An 18,805-nucleotide genomic window follows, 5' to 3' on the forward strand; every position below is an offset into this window, starting at 1 on the left:
ATATCGCTTAGCAATTCTGTTATCATGAAGAATGGCTTATCGATATATCGATAGTTGTATGCGACACCACACGCATCAGCTGATTGGCCACCGAACTTTGATTTGACAGCTCTGTTTGGGTTACAAAAAAAGGCCCAAATAACATTATAAGAATTGAAAATGTTTAGCAACGTTGTTAAGCAATCGGTTCGTGCCGGAGTGCACATTTTGAAATCACAGTCACCAATTGCAGCGGCAGGTGGCAGCGTTCTTAGGTAAACAAATAAACAATTCAACAATCAAGTGAAGCCGACGCTTACATAATCAAATTCCGTAAAACTGAGTTAAATTTTCCAAAATGTGTTTATATTTGTGCCTGTTTCAGTGCGAATCAACAACGCGGTGCTGCAAAATGGTATCCCGATCCGGAATTCATGAAACAATTCAGCGGACCTGTGATGTATCCGGATGAAGTCACTTCCCTGTGGCAAGTGCCGCCATGGAACAGTAGGTGTCAAAAGTTATTGTCCAGCGTGTCAAACAATTATGTTGTTAAACCACATTTTTCACATATGCAAACAACTCTTTATTATACCCGGTACTTAAAAAATAATTAAAAGGGTATTTTGTGTCCCTTGGAATGTATGTAACATGGAGAAGGAGGCTTCTCAGACCTAGCCTAGATATAGCCAAGTTCGTCTGTCCGTCCGTGTGAGCGCCTAGATCTCAGAGACCATAAGAGATAGAGCGCACAGATTTCTATAGACCCTACGCAGGTCAAGTTTGATTTAAATTTTTGACACGTCCCCTTCACTCACAGTTTTTAAAATAATTTTGTTTTTTTTTTTTAATTTACGGTGTTTATTAATATTATCTATTATCCCACTTAATCGCAGCACGATCGGACAAGTAGAAAGGCAGTAATAGCAATCCAAACTTATTAATAATGAAGGCAATGCAAGCACCCAAAAGTATGCAGTAGTTTTTATTAGATAGTAATTTCTATAAAGTACTTTTGTATGTATTGAAAAAAGTAACAGATATTCTATGGTCGGTATCTCGACTATAGCCTTTTCGACTAGTTTTGAGATATTATTTGTCAAAAATCGATGTCAAAAATGCCCAAATTTTATTTAGAAAAAATCGATAAGCGTTAGATTTCTAATTTATAATTTTACATACAATCTGTTATTTCATTACTTTTTTTAAAGCTAACAATAATTTTTTATTTATATCCGATAAGATAAACTAATTTGGTTTTTCCGCCACTTGTCAAGTTACAGTTGCTGAGATTTTTATTTTATTTGTCGTATTATCACAGTTTTAAATGATTTTTGTTTAAAAAGAAGTCATCTATAAGAATCAAGCATAATATACCATATGGTTATTATTATAAAGCATATATTACAGTTTTGTTTTTATAATTATTTATTTGATATTTCCATTTCTTGATCCACAGGCAAAGTAGAACCCGTTGAAAAATCTGTGCGCAATTTAACACTGAATTTTGGACCCCAACATCCCGCTGCTCACGGAGTTTTGCGTCTTGTGCTGGAACTTGATGGAGAGGTTATTATTATGTTAAACAAGATAGTTAATCCATAGCATGCAGAAGATAGAGGGTATAACACAATCTCTTATATACAGGCAGTCAGTTTTATTGAGAAGAGAAAGAACAACGTTTTTCATACTATAGATTGAAATTCAACAGTTCGTTCCTATGACAGGTATTTGATGTAGTGCTCTGATTATAGTCAAATTTGCTTAGAATGTATTAGACAATAGAAAAAATACAATCTGTGAGTTTTATTGAGATATCTCAAGAAAGAACATAGTTTTTTATACTTAAGGTTGAATTTCGACAGATAGCTCCTAGGGCATGTATTTGATGTATAAGATAAAAAATATACAATATGTGAATTTTATTTAGATATCTCAAGAAAGAACAACGTTTTTCATACTATAGGTTGAATTTCGACCGATAGTTTCTAAGGCAGGTATTTGATATAGTGGCCCGATATAAGCCAAATTTGCTTACAATGTATAAGACAACTGAAAAAATACAATCTGTGAGTTTTATTGAGATATCTCAAAAAAGAACATAGTTTTTCATACTATAGGTTGAACTTCAACAGATCGTTCCTATGGCAGGTATTTAATATGGTGGTCTGATTTCAGCCAAATTTGTATAGGATGTTTGAGATTAATTGAAGTAAGTATTCTGTGAGATTGGTTGGCATATCTAAATTATCAACCAAGCATTGGGTTTACACATTTCGTAACGAATTAAAAATATCCTATGCAAATTTGGCTAAAATCAGACCACCACATTTAATTAATTTCGTTGTTTGTTTACCCTTTTCATATATGATCATAAAGACTGTAATGCGAGCCGATCCACATATTGGTCTGCTACATCGGGGCACCGAGAAGCTGATCGAGTACAAGACCTACACTCAGGCTCTGCCCTACTTCGATCGACTGGATTATGTGTCCATGATGTGCAACGAACAATGCTACTCGCTGGCAGTTGAGAAGCTACTTAATATCGATGTTCCACTGCGCGCCAAGTATATACGAAGTATGTATAAATTTTGAACAGACTGTGTAGCGTAGTGTTGCCATTGTAACTATTTTGTAGCTGGACTTGACTTTTTTTAAACTGCTTGAAAATTGACTGATATTCAATTTAAAAATATAAATATGTCCTAACTTTTTTCCATAATGACTACATAAAAATATTGAATGAAAGTATTTATTTAAATTTTATTATGAAAATCAAAAATACAAGTAATTTTAAATTTAAAAAATAATCTTAATGAAATAGAATTTTTCCAATTTTATTATATTTATTTTATGTCAACTAATAAGAGTTAACCTAGAGTAATTTAGAATTTAAAATAATTAAAATTTAAATTTAAAAGTCAAAAAATTATTAAATGTTCCAAAATTTGTTGAATGGAATGCTAGTGTTTGTATAAGTTATAGTATTATTATTAGACTGAGTGTAAGTTTTAGAATAAGTGTGTACTAAATGGTTTAATTAGTATTTATTATTAGTAAGTTCAGGGATTACTGAAAAGGAATCGGAAAAGTTAGAATTTCAAAGAAATTTATAAGAAAAAAGCCTTTAAATTACAAATTATTATAAAAGTTTACATTTTTAAAATTAATACTGAAAACATAAAACAAAAACCAATGAAATATGGAAAAATTTAAAATTCGGTTGAATAAACATTTGAAAAATAGCTTAATGCAGTGTTAGATAAGTTAGATTGTGTGTAGATTGTTTATAAATTAATCTGAATTAATTATATAATTAAAAGTAATAATTTGAATTTGATTTTAGCATTGTTTGCTGAGTTAACTCGCATACTCAATCACATAATGGCTGTTGGCACTCATGCCCTAGATGTGGGTGCACTCACTCCGTTCTTCTGGCTTTTTGAGGAACGTGAGAAAATGATGGAGTTCTATGAACGTGTCTCCGGAGCACGAATGCATGCTGCTTATATTCGTCCCGGCGGTGTCTCATTAGTAATAACAATTATAACACTTGTAGTAGAATATATAAGAATAATGATTTATTGCAGGATATGCCGCTGGGTTTGATGGATGACATCTATGAGTTTGCATCGAAATTCGCTGAACGATTGGATGAGGTGGAGGATGTGCTCAGTACGAACCGAATTTGGGTGCAACGTACCGAAGATATTGGTATTGTGTCTGCCGAGGAAGCTCTAAACTACGGCTTCAGTGGTGTCATGCTGAGAGGCTCTGGGATCAAGTGGGATTTGAGAAAGCAACAGCCATACGATGCCTACCATCTAGTTGACTTTGACGTACCAATTGGCACCAAGGGCGATTGCTATGATCGTTATCTGTGCCGCATTGAGGAAATGCGTCAATCGCTGCGCATTATCGATCAGTGTCTAAATCAAATGCCAGCTGGCGAAATTAAAACTGATGACGCCAAAGTGACGCCGCCAACGCGTTCCGAAATGAAGACATCAATGGAAGCGCTTATCCATCATTTCAAACTATTCTCGCAGGGATTCCAGGTACCGCCCGGTGCCACTTATGCCGCCATTGAGGCGCCAAAGGGTGAATTCGGTGTATACCTCGTATCCGATGGCTCAAGTCGTCCATATCGCTGCAAGATCAAGGCCCCAGGATTTGCCCATTTGGCCGCACTTGAAAAGATTGGCAAGCAACATATGCTGGCCGATGTTGTTGCCATTATTGGCACCCTCGACGTTGTCTTTGGCGAAATCGATCGATAGATTAACTGATCAAAAGATTAATGAATATAGTTAACTACATACACATATAACAAGATTGTTTTCTCTTTTGTTTTCTAACGAATTGTGCAGCTTTGCTGGCGTTGAGAATATAAATAAATAAATCTTAGTGATGTGTAATCATAAAAACACAATCCTAATTTAAACACATTATTGATAACAATTATATTTAAAGCATTTGAAAATGCAACTTCTTTCTTTCATCAAATCTTTCCTTTATAATGGACTCGCTTTCGGAAATGCATCGGTGAGTATAACTTTTATATAATATCTATAACTACTGAAAGACTGACGGAGAGAAATAGTATGCAGCAACAAAAGCATAGAAAATACAACTTATTTCCAATTTGTACTATAAAAATAAAAAATTTCAAAAAATAGCTGAAATATTTTTAGATGCTCTAATTTAAACCTAATTTAACGTTTACTTATGATAATAAATAATATCTGAACTTTTACTTTGCTTTTAAAAGCATAGAAAATAAAACATTATTCTCAATTATTTATAATAAAAAAATGTATAAATCACAAGATAAAATTAGAGGCGCTATATCAAATGGAAATGAAATGAAAGGTCTAATACGGTAAACTTTGTATTTCATGAAATAACACACTTGTGTGAATATTTAGACCTTCTGGCTCTTACCGTTTAAGCTGCTTAGGAACTGCTTTCGTCAATTTTGATAAAAGTTTTGCAATATAATTGAAGTTGCATTGGCTAGTACATTTTAATATATATAGTATTTCAGATTTTTATTCACAAAATTCTTAAAATATAGAATAATGCTTTCCGAACAACATCAAAGATAAATTCATTATAATAAATAACCATTTTGTCACATATTGTATTTGTTTATTTGATCATTTGTTGTTGTTGTTTTTTAAATAAATTTATTAACTGACCATGCTTGTGTTATTATAAGGGTCTGAAATCCAGCTCAACATAGAATCATCTGTCGATATGCCAATTGAATCCATTTTACAATCCGTCCAACCATAATAATCACATACAGTATGTCAAGTAACTATTTTGACGAAATTATAAATAAAATAATCTTTTTTGTTTTGTTTTCAACCTGTTCTTAAAGCCAATAGTAACTTTCTTTTAAATAATTATGCAAATTTATAAATGTGTGAAGCAGTTACTTGACTAACTGTATATAGTGTAGTTTATTTTTCAGTAGCGTTCTCTTTTCGTATTTTTTTTTTTGTTCTTTTTTGTGTTAAAACATTTTTATAAGGTTTTTCAATTTTTATTAGGCTGAAGTTTGATATTAATTTAACACTAAAGAAGTTGAGATTTTATATATATGCATTCTTTTGTTTTGTTTATCGTCATATACTTATATATGAGTGTGTGTATGTGTGTGTGTGCGTATACACATATTTTAATTAATATACATACACACATGCTATTTATTTATTTTTGTTTTTTATTTTTTGCTATACGTTTTTTAATTATTTTGCTATGCATTGTTTTTTTTTATCGTACCTATTAAGTTTTTATTCTACGTGATCACATTGAAACTTTTGTTTTATAAACGTTTTAGTAGTTATTTTAAAGAAACTTGTTGTAATTTGTAACATATTTTCTAAAAGCTTTAACAATTTGTAACATACATATTTACGATGATTTGTTGCAAGTTACATCAACCGGATACATGTTATGACAAAATGATCCATTAAATCTACGAAAAGCACCTTATAGGTGTTACATTAGGTGATTTATTTATTTCTTTGCTTATTAATTTCAATTCAATTTCAACGAATAACAGTTTGTCATACCTCATTTCAACTGTTCTTTAGCTTGACTATTAAAAGATTCCTGTTGGGCATTTTATGTTTTAATATAGTCCGCAATATGTTAATAATAATAAAATATAAAGCTGATAGTTACAACTGAGTAGCATTGCACGATGACTTCGGGCTTAATATATATTTATATATATTCACAGAGTACAGAAATATGGATACTTCTCTAAATATATGTACTTCTCTAACTCTCGTTTCCTCATGCTAATTAGTATTAGTATTAGTATTTAGTATACAATGCATACTCTTGACATAACATACTTTTGAATACATGTTTATTTATATATTTAGATATTAACTAACTTGTCTATCCACATATTGCATATTCAACTTTTAATGCCACTGAAATAACAATTTGTCAACTGTGTGAAAAGCGGGACACAAAGTGGTTTACATTTATAAATATTATATACATACATATTCTCAAACTGTTGCAACACCTCAATTTAATTCATTTATTTAAAAACAATCGAAAACAATTAATCATCGCTTTCGTGCATCTTAATTATTTGTATATGTATTTGTGTGTGTTTGTTGATTTATGTGATTGTAATGCTATAACGATTAAGTATATTCAATTAATTATATTATGCAAACAATTAATTTAAAGTTTACTAAAATACATACACATCTATTTATGTATGTACGCTTGAATTTGCTAAATGCTAGATAAATCAAATGAATTTAAAAGCCTTTTTAGTAAACGCTCTCATAACACCACGATGCCATATCGAAGAAAATAAGTAATGTGAAGTAAAAAAAAGAAAATAAATCGAAAAATTAAAATCATCACATATGCAATCTTATAAGCAGTTAGACATAATATTTACAAACCGTCATACAATACATAGATTTGGACTCAGAGCTAAAATCAATAATTTAAAGCACTCATCCCTTATACAATTAGCTCAGTTGTTCAATTTGAAAATTGAAAACCGCTTTTTGAATTTGTTTTTTTGTTCATTGCATCTTTGATAGCCAGCTGTTAACTATGTTATTCTTGCCAATTATTTAAGACTATTTGTTGTTGTCGGTAGATTATTATCGGCAGTGATTGAATCGGACGATTTTTTCATTTTGTCGCAATAATCGTTAAAAATATCACGAAATCGTATCCAGCACTTCTCCGGAATAGTTATTGAAGTGCGAAAGTTATTTTTAACCTGAAATGTGAGATTTTAAATATTACAAATTGCATTTACGAATTTAAATAAATAATCTATTCCATACCTCACTTATTCGCATATAAACACCACGATTATTTTGACCAATATCGAAATAAAAGTTTTTATTATCCACCTTCATATGACGTTCTTCGGGTAAATCGCCTTTAAAACTAAAACAGATTAAAATAAAAGAAAGAATCAGCATTATTTTTGATTTTCAACAAAATAATGATTAAGAAGACTATACCCCCCGTCATTGGCTCCGAATTCTTCCAATAAATCTGTCAGCGCGTCGCGAAATTCAATCATTCCTTGAGCTGGTAATGCAATTTGAGATCTTGGGCCACCTCTTGTGATTGTTTGTGATACCTGACAAATCACATATAACATTACAAATTATTTGAAAATACTTAAAATTAATTATTCTGTAAAATTATTGATTTTATAAATTCGTAAAATCTTGAGAGCACTACACTTTTTGAAGGTATATATTACTTACTTATTATACTAATTTATAGACTTACACGAAGAAATCTTCCACGAGCATTCTCCTTCAAGTCCAAATAGTATCTTCGATTATCCTTGATCATCATCTCGGACTTTAATTTACCATCCTCTGGCAAATTATCAGTATTTGGTGGCCCTGCATTTTGACCAGCTTAATATATTATTAATCCACAAAAAAATCATTTCACTAATAATCAAGAATTTCCTACCTAAAGAAGCATAATAGTCACTGAATGCCGATAGATGATCGCGAAACTCAGCAGCTGTCGATAGTGCCAAGTATATTTGACTTCTTCTGCCATCAGCTCCAATCTAAAATGAAACGAAATAGGATAAAATATATTATATTATATTATTATAGTGTTTTCAACCCTAATTAATGATTGGATGTTTGGACAAAATCCCTAATCTCTTTCTGTTTGAAATATAAATCATTAAGAAATAAAAAATTGTGAATCTTATGTTTTAATCATTTATTCAAAAATTATTATGATAATAATGAAGCGAAATAGGGTATATTATATTTTTTTAGTGATGTCAATCCTAATTAATAAATGCATGATTGGGGAAAAGCCATTTCTGGATCACATAAATCTTTATTAAATATTTAATTGTAATTCATATTTTCTGATCTTAATAATAATTCAATTAAAAATAATTGAAAATCTTATTTTCAATTATGATATAATTGATAATCAAAATTATTTTTTAATTGATTTATAATAAAAATTAAATACAAATATCAAAATAACAAATTGCACAATTTGAAAGCAAAAGAAATTCCAATTTAATTATTTCAAAATGCTTATATTTCAGTAAAAAAAAATATATCAAGTTAATTATAATGATACTTTTTAAATTCTTAAAATATTAACGTATTTATTTACCTCGGCCACTTTAATGAATCTTCCACGGCGATTTTGCTTAACATCCAAGTAAAATCGTTTTGACTGAATTTGAAGCATTTTTGTAGCCAATTCCTGTTCAACTGCACTGCCAGCTGAAAACCAGTTGATATTTTGAAATATATCATTTAATTATTTCAGCAAAAAGTCATTTACATTATTCTTAGTTTTCCAAATTTGGTTTTTTGTTGCGAATTTTACATATAAGTTTATGTAAATATCATACCTTTGCCAGATGACTCAAAATCGTTCCTGCTCAAAGAACCTTCCATATTGCTCGCATTGTATTCTGTAATTAGGAAAATATTAATCTAAGTAAACGCGTATTTTTAATATTTGATAAGAAAATTCAAGCAGTCAGAGAAATCAAAGCTACTAGTTTCTAATATCTCCTCAATTTTAAGCTCCGAGAGCAGGAACTTACTTGATCCTGAGATACCTTCGTCTCCACTTCCGAGATCAGACATTACGGAATGCTATCCCTAATCGGTATTGGTAGCTTAAGCTTGAAAGCGCAAATCTCTTATCCGTTATCGTTATAGCTATCGTCCACTTGCCTCTCACCTCTTCTGCACCAACTACCAAAAGTTAGCCAAGCGTTTTAGCGGGAGCACAGCTCTGCACTTTTGCACCTATCAAGATCAAATCAAATGTAAATAAAAATATTAAGTATCCAGTATGTCAAGTAATTGTTTTGACAAAATACAAAATCAAAATTTCTAATAATATGGCAATAAAATATTAAAAATAAAATATACGAATTTACTATTCTGTTGTATATCCTTAAATATATTTTTTGTACATAATAAATGTAAATATTTGGATTTCCCAATTGACTTACGCATGTAAAGCATATGCATACATACATTTGTATGCATATGCTGTCTGTGCATATGCATGTATGTATATATATGTATGTGTATATGTGTACTTGTACTTTTGCAAAAACCTTGAACGTAGTACATGCACACATGCACATGCAAGTGTATGTGTGTATTCACATAGATACATATAGTTATACATGTATTTGGTGTTTAGTATGTTAGATACAATACGTTTATATAATTGACTAGATTGCTGTCAAATCAAATATAAATTATGTTCTTTAGTGCAACTATAAATAGTACAATTCAGTTTTTACATACTATTATTAAATTATAGATACCATAAATTACTTAAATACACACACGCACACACAATACATATTCTACATAACTTATGTACATGCAAATATGCAAATATTCGACAATTTTTAGATTGTGATTATATTATTAAGTGGTATTTGCACTTTCAACTCGTTTTAAGAACACAAAATCATAGGTAAAATATATTTAAACCTCAATTATAATTAGCAAAAAAAAAATACGCACACACACATACACAGGTTTTACGACGACGCTCAGATTGAGATGACACATGTGGTGACCATTTCGATATCGATTTCGATAGCGACATAGAGTATAATTTAGGGTTCACATTTTACACTGAATCTAAATAAAAACGGCGCACGATTCAAATGTGAACTGAATTTAGATAAAATTTTCAAAATTCTAACTTCTAGATTTAAAAAAATGAATAAAAAGATGAATTAAAAAGATGTTACTAACAAATATTTAAAACTTAATTTAATACCGTTAATATAAGAAATACTGAATCACTGATAAATGTAAATTTTTAGTTATTACAATTTTCAAAACGCAATAACTTTACAATAAATTAATAATTTGATGAAAATGAAAAATTCGAAACTAGATATTATTAAGGAAAACATTTTAATAAAGGTTTAAAGTTTATAAAAGCAGAAAATTCCAACAAATAATCTGCAAAAATTGAAAAAATCTAGCTTGAAAACTAAGAAATTGTCAAAAAGAGGTACAAAATTTTTAAGTTGTATGTTATACATTTGACCCAAATGGGTTCATGCTGCCAGACTGGCAAATTTTGCTGGGTGGCAGCCTTTCGGCCAAAACAGTGTTTCCACACCAGTGCTGCCAAGCTTTCAGAGGGAACAATTATGTTAACTGTTCCGATTGGAATGTTAACAAACTGTTAACTGTTAAAAGAGAATGCGAAGTCCAACCATACGGTCGTCTAGCTCGGACGTCTCTTGTACATTTATCGTACTGTATACATAGATACATACATACATTTATATGTGCACATATGTACATATAGATATATATGTGTGTACATAGCATGTATATTTTTATTTGCGGCATTATTGTTCGTTCGTTGGCTCTTTCGGTTCGTGATTGTTGCACATACAAGCATAAAAGCCAAGTCTGCTAAAAAAATGAATTATATTCGAAAGTTCTACATATGTACATATGAGTATACGAAATGAAATATTTCCCAAAGTTAGTGTTTGTGCGCGCGTGTGTGTGTGCGTGTGTGTGTCTAGAGAATATTTTGTTGTGTAATTTATTTTCAAAATATACCGAATAATATAATATATATATATACAAATGCATACATATGTACTCGCACTATACGAATGTATATTGCTATGTATGTAAATACACTCAAAACAATTCATAATGTGCACAAGAAATCCAAAACAAATTCAACAAATCGCAGCACCAAAAGTGAGTGAATGAGTGTGTGTGTGTTTGTGTTAAGTATATATTTAAATATACATACATATATCAGGTATTTGGCAAATACTCCTGCTTCCATTTCCATAAAAACATTTGCAGTGTGGCTATGCATACATATGCATACATACAGCTAGTAAAGTAATTGTTTTGACCAAATTCAAATTTTACACATATGAATTTTGAGAAAATGAAATATTGACAATATTATAAAATATATAAATATGTGCAAAATTAAAATATCTTCACTTGGTCATCTCTAATTGACCATTAATAAATAAAGTTTTGTTTGCTTTGTCAAAACAATTACTTGGCATACTGTATATATGTATGGTCATGCATACAGCCTACATACACATATGTACCTACATTTTTCGTGTGTATGCATTCGTATTCGTACTCGGATTTGTAGTTGTATTTGTATTGGTATTTGTATCCACATTCACATTCTTCTGGCATCTCTGGCTGAAACCACAAAACAGAAATAATAAGTACATATGTATGTATGTATGTATGTATGTACGTACGTATAGCAACAAGCCGATAGAATCTTTATTTTCGTATTCTTTCCCTGTCTGGTTTTGTATCTAAATGACATACACATAACTACATACACATATATGGTTGCATATATAGATATAGTATATAAACTTAAACATGTATCTGTATCTTCAAATTCGTTTGTATTCTCCTAATACAACCAAAACAATTTATTTAAAACACTCGATTTTGGTAGTACACTCATGGTAGATTTAGTTGTATTAATTATTTCGAAATACTTAAAGCTATTAAGTATATTTTTAAAGAATTTGCAATAATAACGTTAATCAATTGAGTTCCCTTGCTTTAATATAATATTCCTAAATATTAAATTATAATTTAACATTCATGTGTTGTAGATTCGCATTGGCGCCAAAAATGCTAATTGAATTTAATACTGGCAATAATGATAAGAACATAAATAATACTCCACATTTATTGTTAATTATATTTTGAAAAGATTTAATTATTATATTATTATTTGATTAGTGTTTAATATTCTATAAGCAGCTAATCTTTAACGATTTTAAATTTTATTCAAAATATTTCACAGCATTTTAAAAAATTGCTGAAACCGAAAACCGTTGACCGGTATTAACCGAAACCGAAAAACTGAGACTATTTAATCAAGCAGTAAATTCAAATTTCATGCTTATTTGAATTTGTAACTTAAATATTTTATAACCGAAACAATAAAAAAAACCGGTAACCGATAACTGAAAACCAATATTCGGTTTGGTACACAAATATTTCTATAAAAAATTGACTTCTTATTTCTAAGACCCTTGTACAGGATATTATCATTTTTTTTGTTTACTTTCGATATATTAATTAATCCTGTTACCAAGCTTTGTTTTCTTTGCACTTGTCAAAATTCTTACAGGAAATTGTATGAGCAATGAAAATGTAAATTTCTATATTTACAATGAATGAAATTTCTAACTTAGAAATTTCACTACGATTGGGCTATAAGCAAAGTAAATGTACATTCCGTAGTACAAATCAGAATTTTCGATATCAACTCTGCCTAAATTTGAAAAAATGCCCGGGGTTGGAAGCCAGTCAAAATGTTGTGTTTCAAACTATTTTTAAAAGCACAGGAAAAGCCGTGCTATATCTTGAAATCTTCCCCAAATCTCTGTCGAAATGTAGCACAATCTTAAACAGGTTTTGATTTCGTTTTGGAGTTTTGGACGGTAGCATATGATTTTGAACATTGAGATTTTAGCAATATGTCCAGCTTTGTTGAACTTTAGTGAAACACACCAAAAAAAAAAACGTGTATGCATGTACATATGTACATAGATACATACTGGCATACGTATAAGCACATGAACCGGTTGGGTTACATCCACATCTACACATGTAGGTGTATGCCCAGAGTTTGTGTCTGAATACGTGAGTGTGTGTATGTATATATATATTTGTATTACAATGCATAGTCTGGGTGGAACAAATGTAGACTACCGTGTATATTCATTATTGTGAAAGTAACATACCATATACTCAAATATACATACATACATATAAGTATTTTTATCCTAATATAGTTTGGTGTTTCGATTGAGATACATATGTATCTACAGATCAGAGAACGTAACTGTTACACGACTTAAAAAAAATAATTACGACCATTTAAATTATTTTCCCAAATATTATTTATTTAAACAGAAGGAGGCATCTCCGACCCTATAAAGTATATATATTCTTGATTAGCATCAATAGCCGAGTCGATATGGCCATGTGTGTCTGTCCGTCCGTCCATCCGTATAAGCAAAATGATCCCAGAGACTATAAGAGATAGAAATACCAAACGTTCACTCACAGACTGTGATAGAACGGCAGTTATGGCGAATAAAAGTTTTCAGTGCAAAATTAATATTTTCTTTAAAATACTTTTAAATATATTGAAGTAAGTAACGGGAGATCTCGACTATAGCCTTTCCGCTTCTCAACTGAAATGTTTTTACTATACCTGAAAATAATCATCTAAATCTATCTAATAAATCTTAAACAAATAATGTTTAAAAAGAAATTGCTTTTTAAAATTGGTTGAGATTTGACAAAGTTATGAGAGTTGACAGTTGTCCAAAAATTTAGAAGGGAAAATATTGAAAAAATGGATAATTTTGGAAAAATTTTAAATATCCCTTTATTAAAATTATTTTAAATGCAGTATAAATTTAAAGGTCAAATAATGTTTAAAAAGACATTGATTGTTAAAATTGGTTGAGATTTGACAAAGTTATGAGAGTTGACAGTTGTCCAATAATTTACAAGACAAAATATTGAAAAAGTGGATAGTTTTAGAAAAATTTCAAATATCCCTTAATTAAAATTATTTAAAATGCAGTATCAATTTAAAGTCAAATAATGTTTAAAAAGACATTGATTGTTAAAATTGGTTGAGATTTGACAAAGTTATGAGAGTTGACAGTTGTCCAATAATTTACAAGACAAAATATTGAAAAAATGGATAGTTTTAGAAAAATTTTAAGCATCTCTTAATTAAAAATATTTTAAATACAGTTTTAATTTAGAAGTCAAATAATGTTTAAACAGACATTGTTTGTTAAAATTGGTTGAGATTTGACAAAGGTTTGAGAGTTGACAGTTGTCCAAAAATTTGCAAGGGAAAATATTGAAAAAATTGATAATATTAGAAAAATTTCAAATATCCCTTAATTAAAATTATTTTAAATGCAGTATCAATTTAAAGGTCAAATAATGTTTAAAAAGACATTGTTTGTCAAAATTGGTTGAGATTTGACAAAGTTATGAGAGTTGACAGTTGTTCAAAAATTTACAAGGGAAAACATTGAAAAAATTGATAATTTTAGAAAAATTTCAAATATCCCTTAATTAAAATTATTTTAAATACAGTTTCAATTTAGAAGTCAAATAATGCTTAAAAAGACATTACCTTTTAAATTGATTGAGATTTAACAAAGTTATGAGAGTTCCCAGTTGTCCAAAAATATTCAGGGAAAAATATTGAAAAAATGGGAAGTTTTGAGTAATCCTTAATTAAAAATATTTTAAATGCAGCATTAAAATATGTTTAAAAAGACATTGCTTTTTAAAATTGGTCGAGATTTGACAGAGTTTTGAGAGTTCAAAGTTGTCCAAAAATTTTTAAGGGGAAAAATTGGAAAATGTTTTATTATATATTATTTTTTCATTCTTAAAAGTCTTATAATTGTTGAACAACATTATAACTACACCTATTTTTAATCAGTTTCTTTTCATTGTTTACATACAGTGACTCACAGCTTATTTGACCCACATCATTTTAAACTATGTTTGGTTTTCATTGTTTAATGCAATAAAAAATTAAATTAATATATTTAGCTAAAAATTTAAATAATAATTAACGAATCTGCGTTTAAATTTTAATTAAATCTGTTTCCCATTTAAAGAAGACTAGTGGGTCAAATAAGCTGTGCGCCACTGTAGGATATTTTTGATGAGCAATATCTTGTTTATACATTGTTTGTCCTCTTCAATCAGCAACTCTAAATGTTGGAACTACTTAGGATAGTTAAATCTATTAAACTTTTCTGAAAAAGATTAGCTTAAATTAATTTAATTTATTTTATTTGATATTCCTAATGATACAAGTACAAAATAGACATAAGTTATTGCATAAGTCACAGAAATTATTAATTTGAATTTAAAAGTGCCTTATTTAAAAATCAAAAGAAAAAGAAAAAATGTCTAAGAACTAGCTTTATTAATATTTGTTTAACATTTCTTAAGTAGCTTTTCAATTTAATTTTAAAATAACTGGTTCCAGTTATGGTCTAGCACCATGTACAAAGAACAGATGATCGGATTTTGCAAGTTTTTTTCTGTAAGTCACTATGTTGTTGGTTCTCCTTGAAGTGCTAAAACGAATTTTGTCACATAAATACTGTGGCTCTCCCGTAAAGATTACTTACATCGATATGCTATGATATATTATAATAGAGCATGATCGATATCAATATCGATACTTTTCTTAGGACTTACATCACGATATACTCTATGTCCTATATATGTAAGTATGTACATAAAATGTACAGATATGTATGTATAGGTATACTGACCAGGCTAACATGCCTGTTGGTCACATAACATTGTGCATTGGGGAATCTCATACATACACACAAGCTCACACACACACATACAATCATACAATGCACGAGCAAATGTGAATTCAAAAACGAAAAAAAACACAACATGTGTGTATGTAGATATCTACATTTAAGCACATACACATACAATACATGCACCCAATTGTACAAGTATCTACAAGCATATACAGCTTTAATATGTTGTTGTACATATGTATATATGTACATATATATGTATGTATGTATGTATATACATTGGTTGCTTTTGGACGTTTTGTACAATGTGCACATTGCACAGTCGGTGATGCGCCAACAACAACAGCAACAACAGCAACGTCGAATTCAACTCTCCCGTCACGAAAATAGAGAGAGAGAGAGAGAGAGAGAGAGAGAGAGACAGAGGCAAAGAGAGAGAGAGAGAGGGCCAGTTGTTGGTATAGCGCCTTTAGGCCGTGGGCTTTAAATCCAAATTTCATCACAGTTCGAACTTTAAAATACACGTGATTTCAAGTTTTCAAATGTCTCAAAATTATGTTAAACATCTTTTAATACCTAAGCAAATATACATCCATTCCGATGTTGTACTCATAATACCATAAACTATTAACCATCCATTTTATAATTACATATGTACATTAATTATTAAATAATGAAATTAAAACTATTACTTTTGATAATTACTTCTACATACATAATGTAATACATATTGAGGGTATTATTCAGCATTTCAAGTTTAACTCATAAATTATTGGGCTAGTCACAATTTTAATTTGATTAAACAAATAATTTTAATTCCACAGGTATAAAGAACAGAATAAAAATAACATAAGGAATACATTTGACAACAAATTTGAAAATAACAAAAACGTTTTTTACTTGGTTTTGTACGCTTTTCTTTTTAAATATATTTTTGAAGTTTTCTTGATACTTACTTTTTATAGAAATAATAACCCATTTGACTTAAGTTTTCTTTTAAAAATTTAATTAAAAATTAGTATGTGAATATTCTTTTATTTTGAAAACATTCACTAACTTTCACTCAATCTGCTTATGCCGAATTTCAATTGGATGCTGTACCACTGTGCGCTACAGTGCGCTATGCAGCTGTTCTTCCATGCTTCGATTGTGTATTAGCTTTTATACTACATACATACATACATACATATGTGCTGGATGCAGCTGCTGCTTCTGGGCTTTTGCTTTTGCTTTTGCTCTCATCGTCTGACTCAATTTTCTCATTTCTTTTGTGCTCGTGTTCGTTATAACGAATACATACAGTTCACATTGAAACATGCATGCTTGTAAGTTTATAACATAGATTAAATGTATATGTGCAGATTCGTACAATATACATATATGTTTTTACATACACCTATGTATATTTTTTGCCTTTAATTTGCAAACATATCGCAAAACAATTTCAAAAATTGTAAACCAAAAACAAAGGGAAAGTTAAATAACAATTGAAATTGTATATATCCTAGTCCCGATCTGCCCAACAAATTGCCTCAAAATCGATTAATAAACACAGCAGTTATTCAAGAAAATATTTTATTTATTCATAGAATGGACCTAAAGTCTAAAAACAGGGTGTTTCTTAGTCGAGCAATCTCGACAAGAGCTTTCTTACACACTTATCTATTTATTTATTTAAATAACTAGCTTGCGCTTAAACAGAAATTCATAGGAGAGTTTTTAAAAATAAAATAAATTTCACCTGTTGAACATTTTTTTCCAAGATTTTTAAAGTTAAGGACTTAAACTAAACATTTTATTATAATTCGACACTGAAAATATTCAACATTTTTCAACTTTTCTGCTTAACATTTTTATATATGCGTTCTGTTATTTATAATGTTTCAAAATTTTCTTTATTCGGCTGCATTTAGTTAAAGTTCTACAAAATAAACAAATATAAATATTAAATATTAAAAATTAGTTGAAAAAAGTTGAAATATTTTGAATTCGATTTACTTAAATTTTTGCCAATTCTTATTTCCTATCTTCAAGTTTCCTAGTTTTGTGATTCTATTTTTAATCCATATGATTTTTGCTCGACAATACAAAGGCTTGGTACTTAAAAATTTATTTGAATAACGTCATTTTCTAAACTAAGCTTTAGGTGCTTATAAACTAGACTTAAATTTGGTAAAGCAGAATTTTTCTATCTATGCATTTGATAGATTTGTGTAAATATACATAGATAAAATCTGTATACATGTACATAAGTGGATGCATATATGCAGATGGGGTGAGTCCGAATGATATGGGCTCCAAAAGGGTTGTAGATGAAAAGGGATTTAGGGGGGGGGGGGGAAGTCCAAATCTGAAATAGAAACAACAACTATCAGCTAACGAAAAGCGCACACAAAAAACTAATGCACTTGATAGAACTGAGCCTGAGAGCCAGCCTCGAAAATTGCATACGGGTATATTGCGTATATTTGTGTGTACATACATATGCACAATGAACAGATATGTGCAATGCATGTGTGTGAATATATGTATGTATCTATGTGTATATCTATGTATGTATTTGGGTTCTCTCGTTCGGCGTAGGCTCAAAAACAGTTTGAACATGGCCTGTCTGCTTATGTTAGTGTTTGTTTGTTTGTTGGATTGTTGGATTGTTGGAGCATGTTGCATCGACGCATCTCCCTATGGTTAGATATATATATATATAAAAATATACACATATGTTCATAGATATACATACATGTGTATATGTATAAAGGCTAATAGCCTACACACATTTGTTCATACATAACTATTAATTTGTTCATCCATATATACAATACATATATACTATTTCACTTAATTTCTGTATGTCTAAATGTTTCTACTATATTTATGTATGTAAACATTCAAATAGCCCAATAGAACCAA

At 29.7% G+C, this 18,805-nt stretch overlaps 2 protein-coding genes across 6 annotated transcripts; one reads left to right on the forward strand and one right to left on the reverse strand.

Moving 5' to 3' along the window:
• Positions 1-71: 71 nt before the first annotated feature.
• LOC117788321 (NADH-ubiquinone oxidoreductase 49 kDa subunit) lies at positions 72-4,433 on the forward strand. Its single transcript, XM_034627095.1, has 6 exons — positions 72-254; positions 365-486; positions 1,439-1,548; positions 2,359-2,560; positions 3,329-3,516; positions 3,573-4,433. Exons 1-6 carry the CDS (start codon positions 160-162, stop codon positions 4,260-4,262), a joined length of 1,407 nt encoding a protein of 468 aa, XP_034482986.1. The 5' UTR covers positions 72-159; the 3' UTR covers positions 4,263-4,433.
• A 1,956-nt stretch (positions 4,434-6,389) lies between these two features.
• Positions 6,390-10,163, reverse strand: LOC117788407 (transcriptional activator protein Pur-beta). Of its 5 annotated transcripts, none has more exons than XM_034627511.1 (9): positions 10,041-10,163; positions 9,095-9,302; positions 8,897-8,959; positions 8,653-8,765; positions 7,975-8,077; positions 7,783-7,901; positions 7,506-7,627; positions 7,323-7,428; positions 6,390-7,255 (listed from the first exon to the last, which is right to left on the reverse strand). In XM_034627511.1, the coding sequence occupies exons 2-9, from the start codon at positions 9,135-9,137 to the stop codon at positions 7,100-7,102; spliced, it is 825 nt and encodes a 274-aa protein (XP_034483402.1). In that variant the 5' UTR covers positions 9,138-9,302; positions 10,041-10,163; the 3' UTR covers positions 6,390-7,099. The 5 variants fall into 5 exon arrangements, with proteins under 5 accessions (XP_034483402.1, XP_034483098.1, XP_034483173.1 ...); XM_034627207.1 differs by having other exon boundaries at positions 7,783-7,916; XM_034627282.1 differs by having other exon boundaries at positions 7,783-7,916; positions 10,051-10,157.
• Positions 10,164-18,805: the final 8,642 nt, after the last annotated feature.

This window comes from Drosophila innubila, chromosome 4 (genome assembly GCF_004354385.1).
Source record: "Drosophila innubila isolate TH190305 chromosome 4, UK_Dinn_1.0, whole genome shotgun sequence".
Lineage (NCBI taxonomy): Eukaryota > Metazoa > Arthropoda > Insecta > Diptera > Drosophilidae > Drosophila > Drosophila innubila.

What these genes read in the sequence shown, in the direction of transcription:
- LOC117788321 (XM_034627095.1), top strand. Translation starts at nt 160, where the DNA reads ATGTTTAGCAACGTTGTTAAGCAATCGGTTCGTGCCGGAGTGCACATT. An exon ending in GCAAGTGCCGCCATGGAACA is followed by an intron (nt 487 to 1,438) that starts GTAGGTGTCAAA and finishes CTTGATCCACAG; the next exon opens with GCAAAGTAGAACCCGTTGAA. An exon ending in TGCTGGAACTTGATGGAGAG is followed by an intron (nt 1,549 to 2,358) that starts GTTATTATTATG and finishes ATGATCATAAAG; the next exon opens with ACTGTAATGCGAGCCGATCC.
- LOC117788407 (XM_034627207.1), bottom strand. Translation starts at nt 9,137, where the DNA reads ATGTCTGATCTCGGAAGTGGAGACGAAGGTATCTCAGGATCAA. An exon ending in CGAAGGTATCTCAGGATCAA is followed by an intron (nt 8,960 to 9,094) that starts GTAAGTTCCTGC and finishes TCCTAATTACAG; the next exon opens with AATACAATGCGAGCAATATG. An exon ending in TTTTGAGTCATCTGGCAAAG is followed by an intron (nt 8,766 to 8,896) that starts GTATGATATTTA and finishes ACTGGTTTTCAG; the next exon opens with CTGGCAGTGCAGTTGAACAG.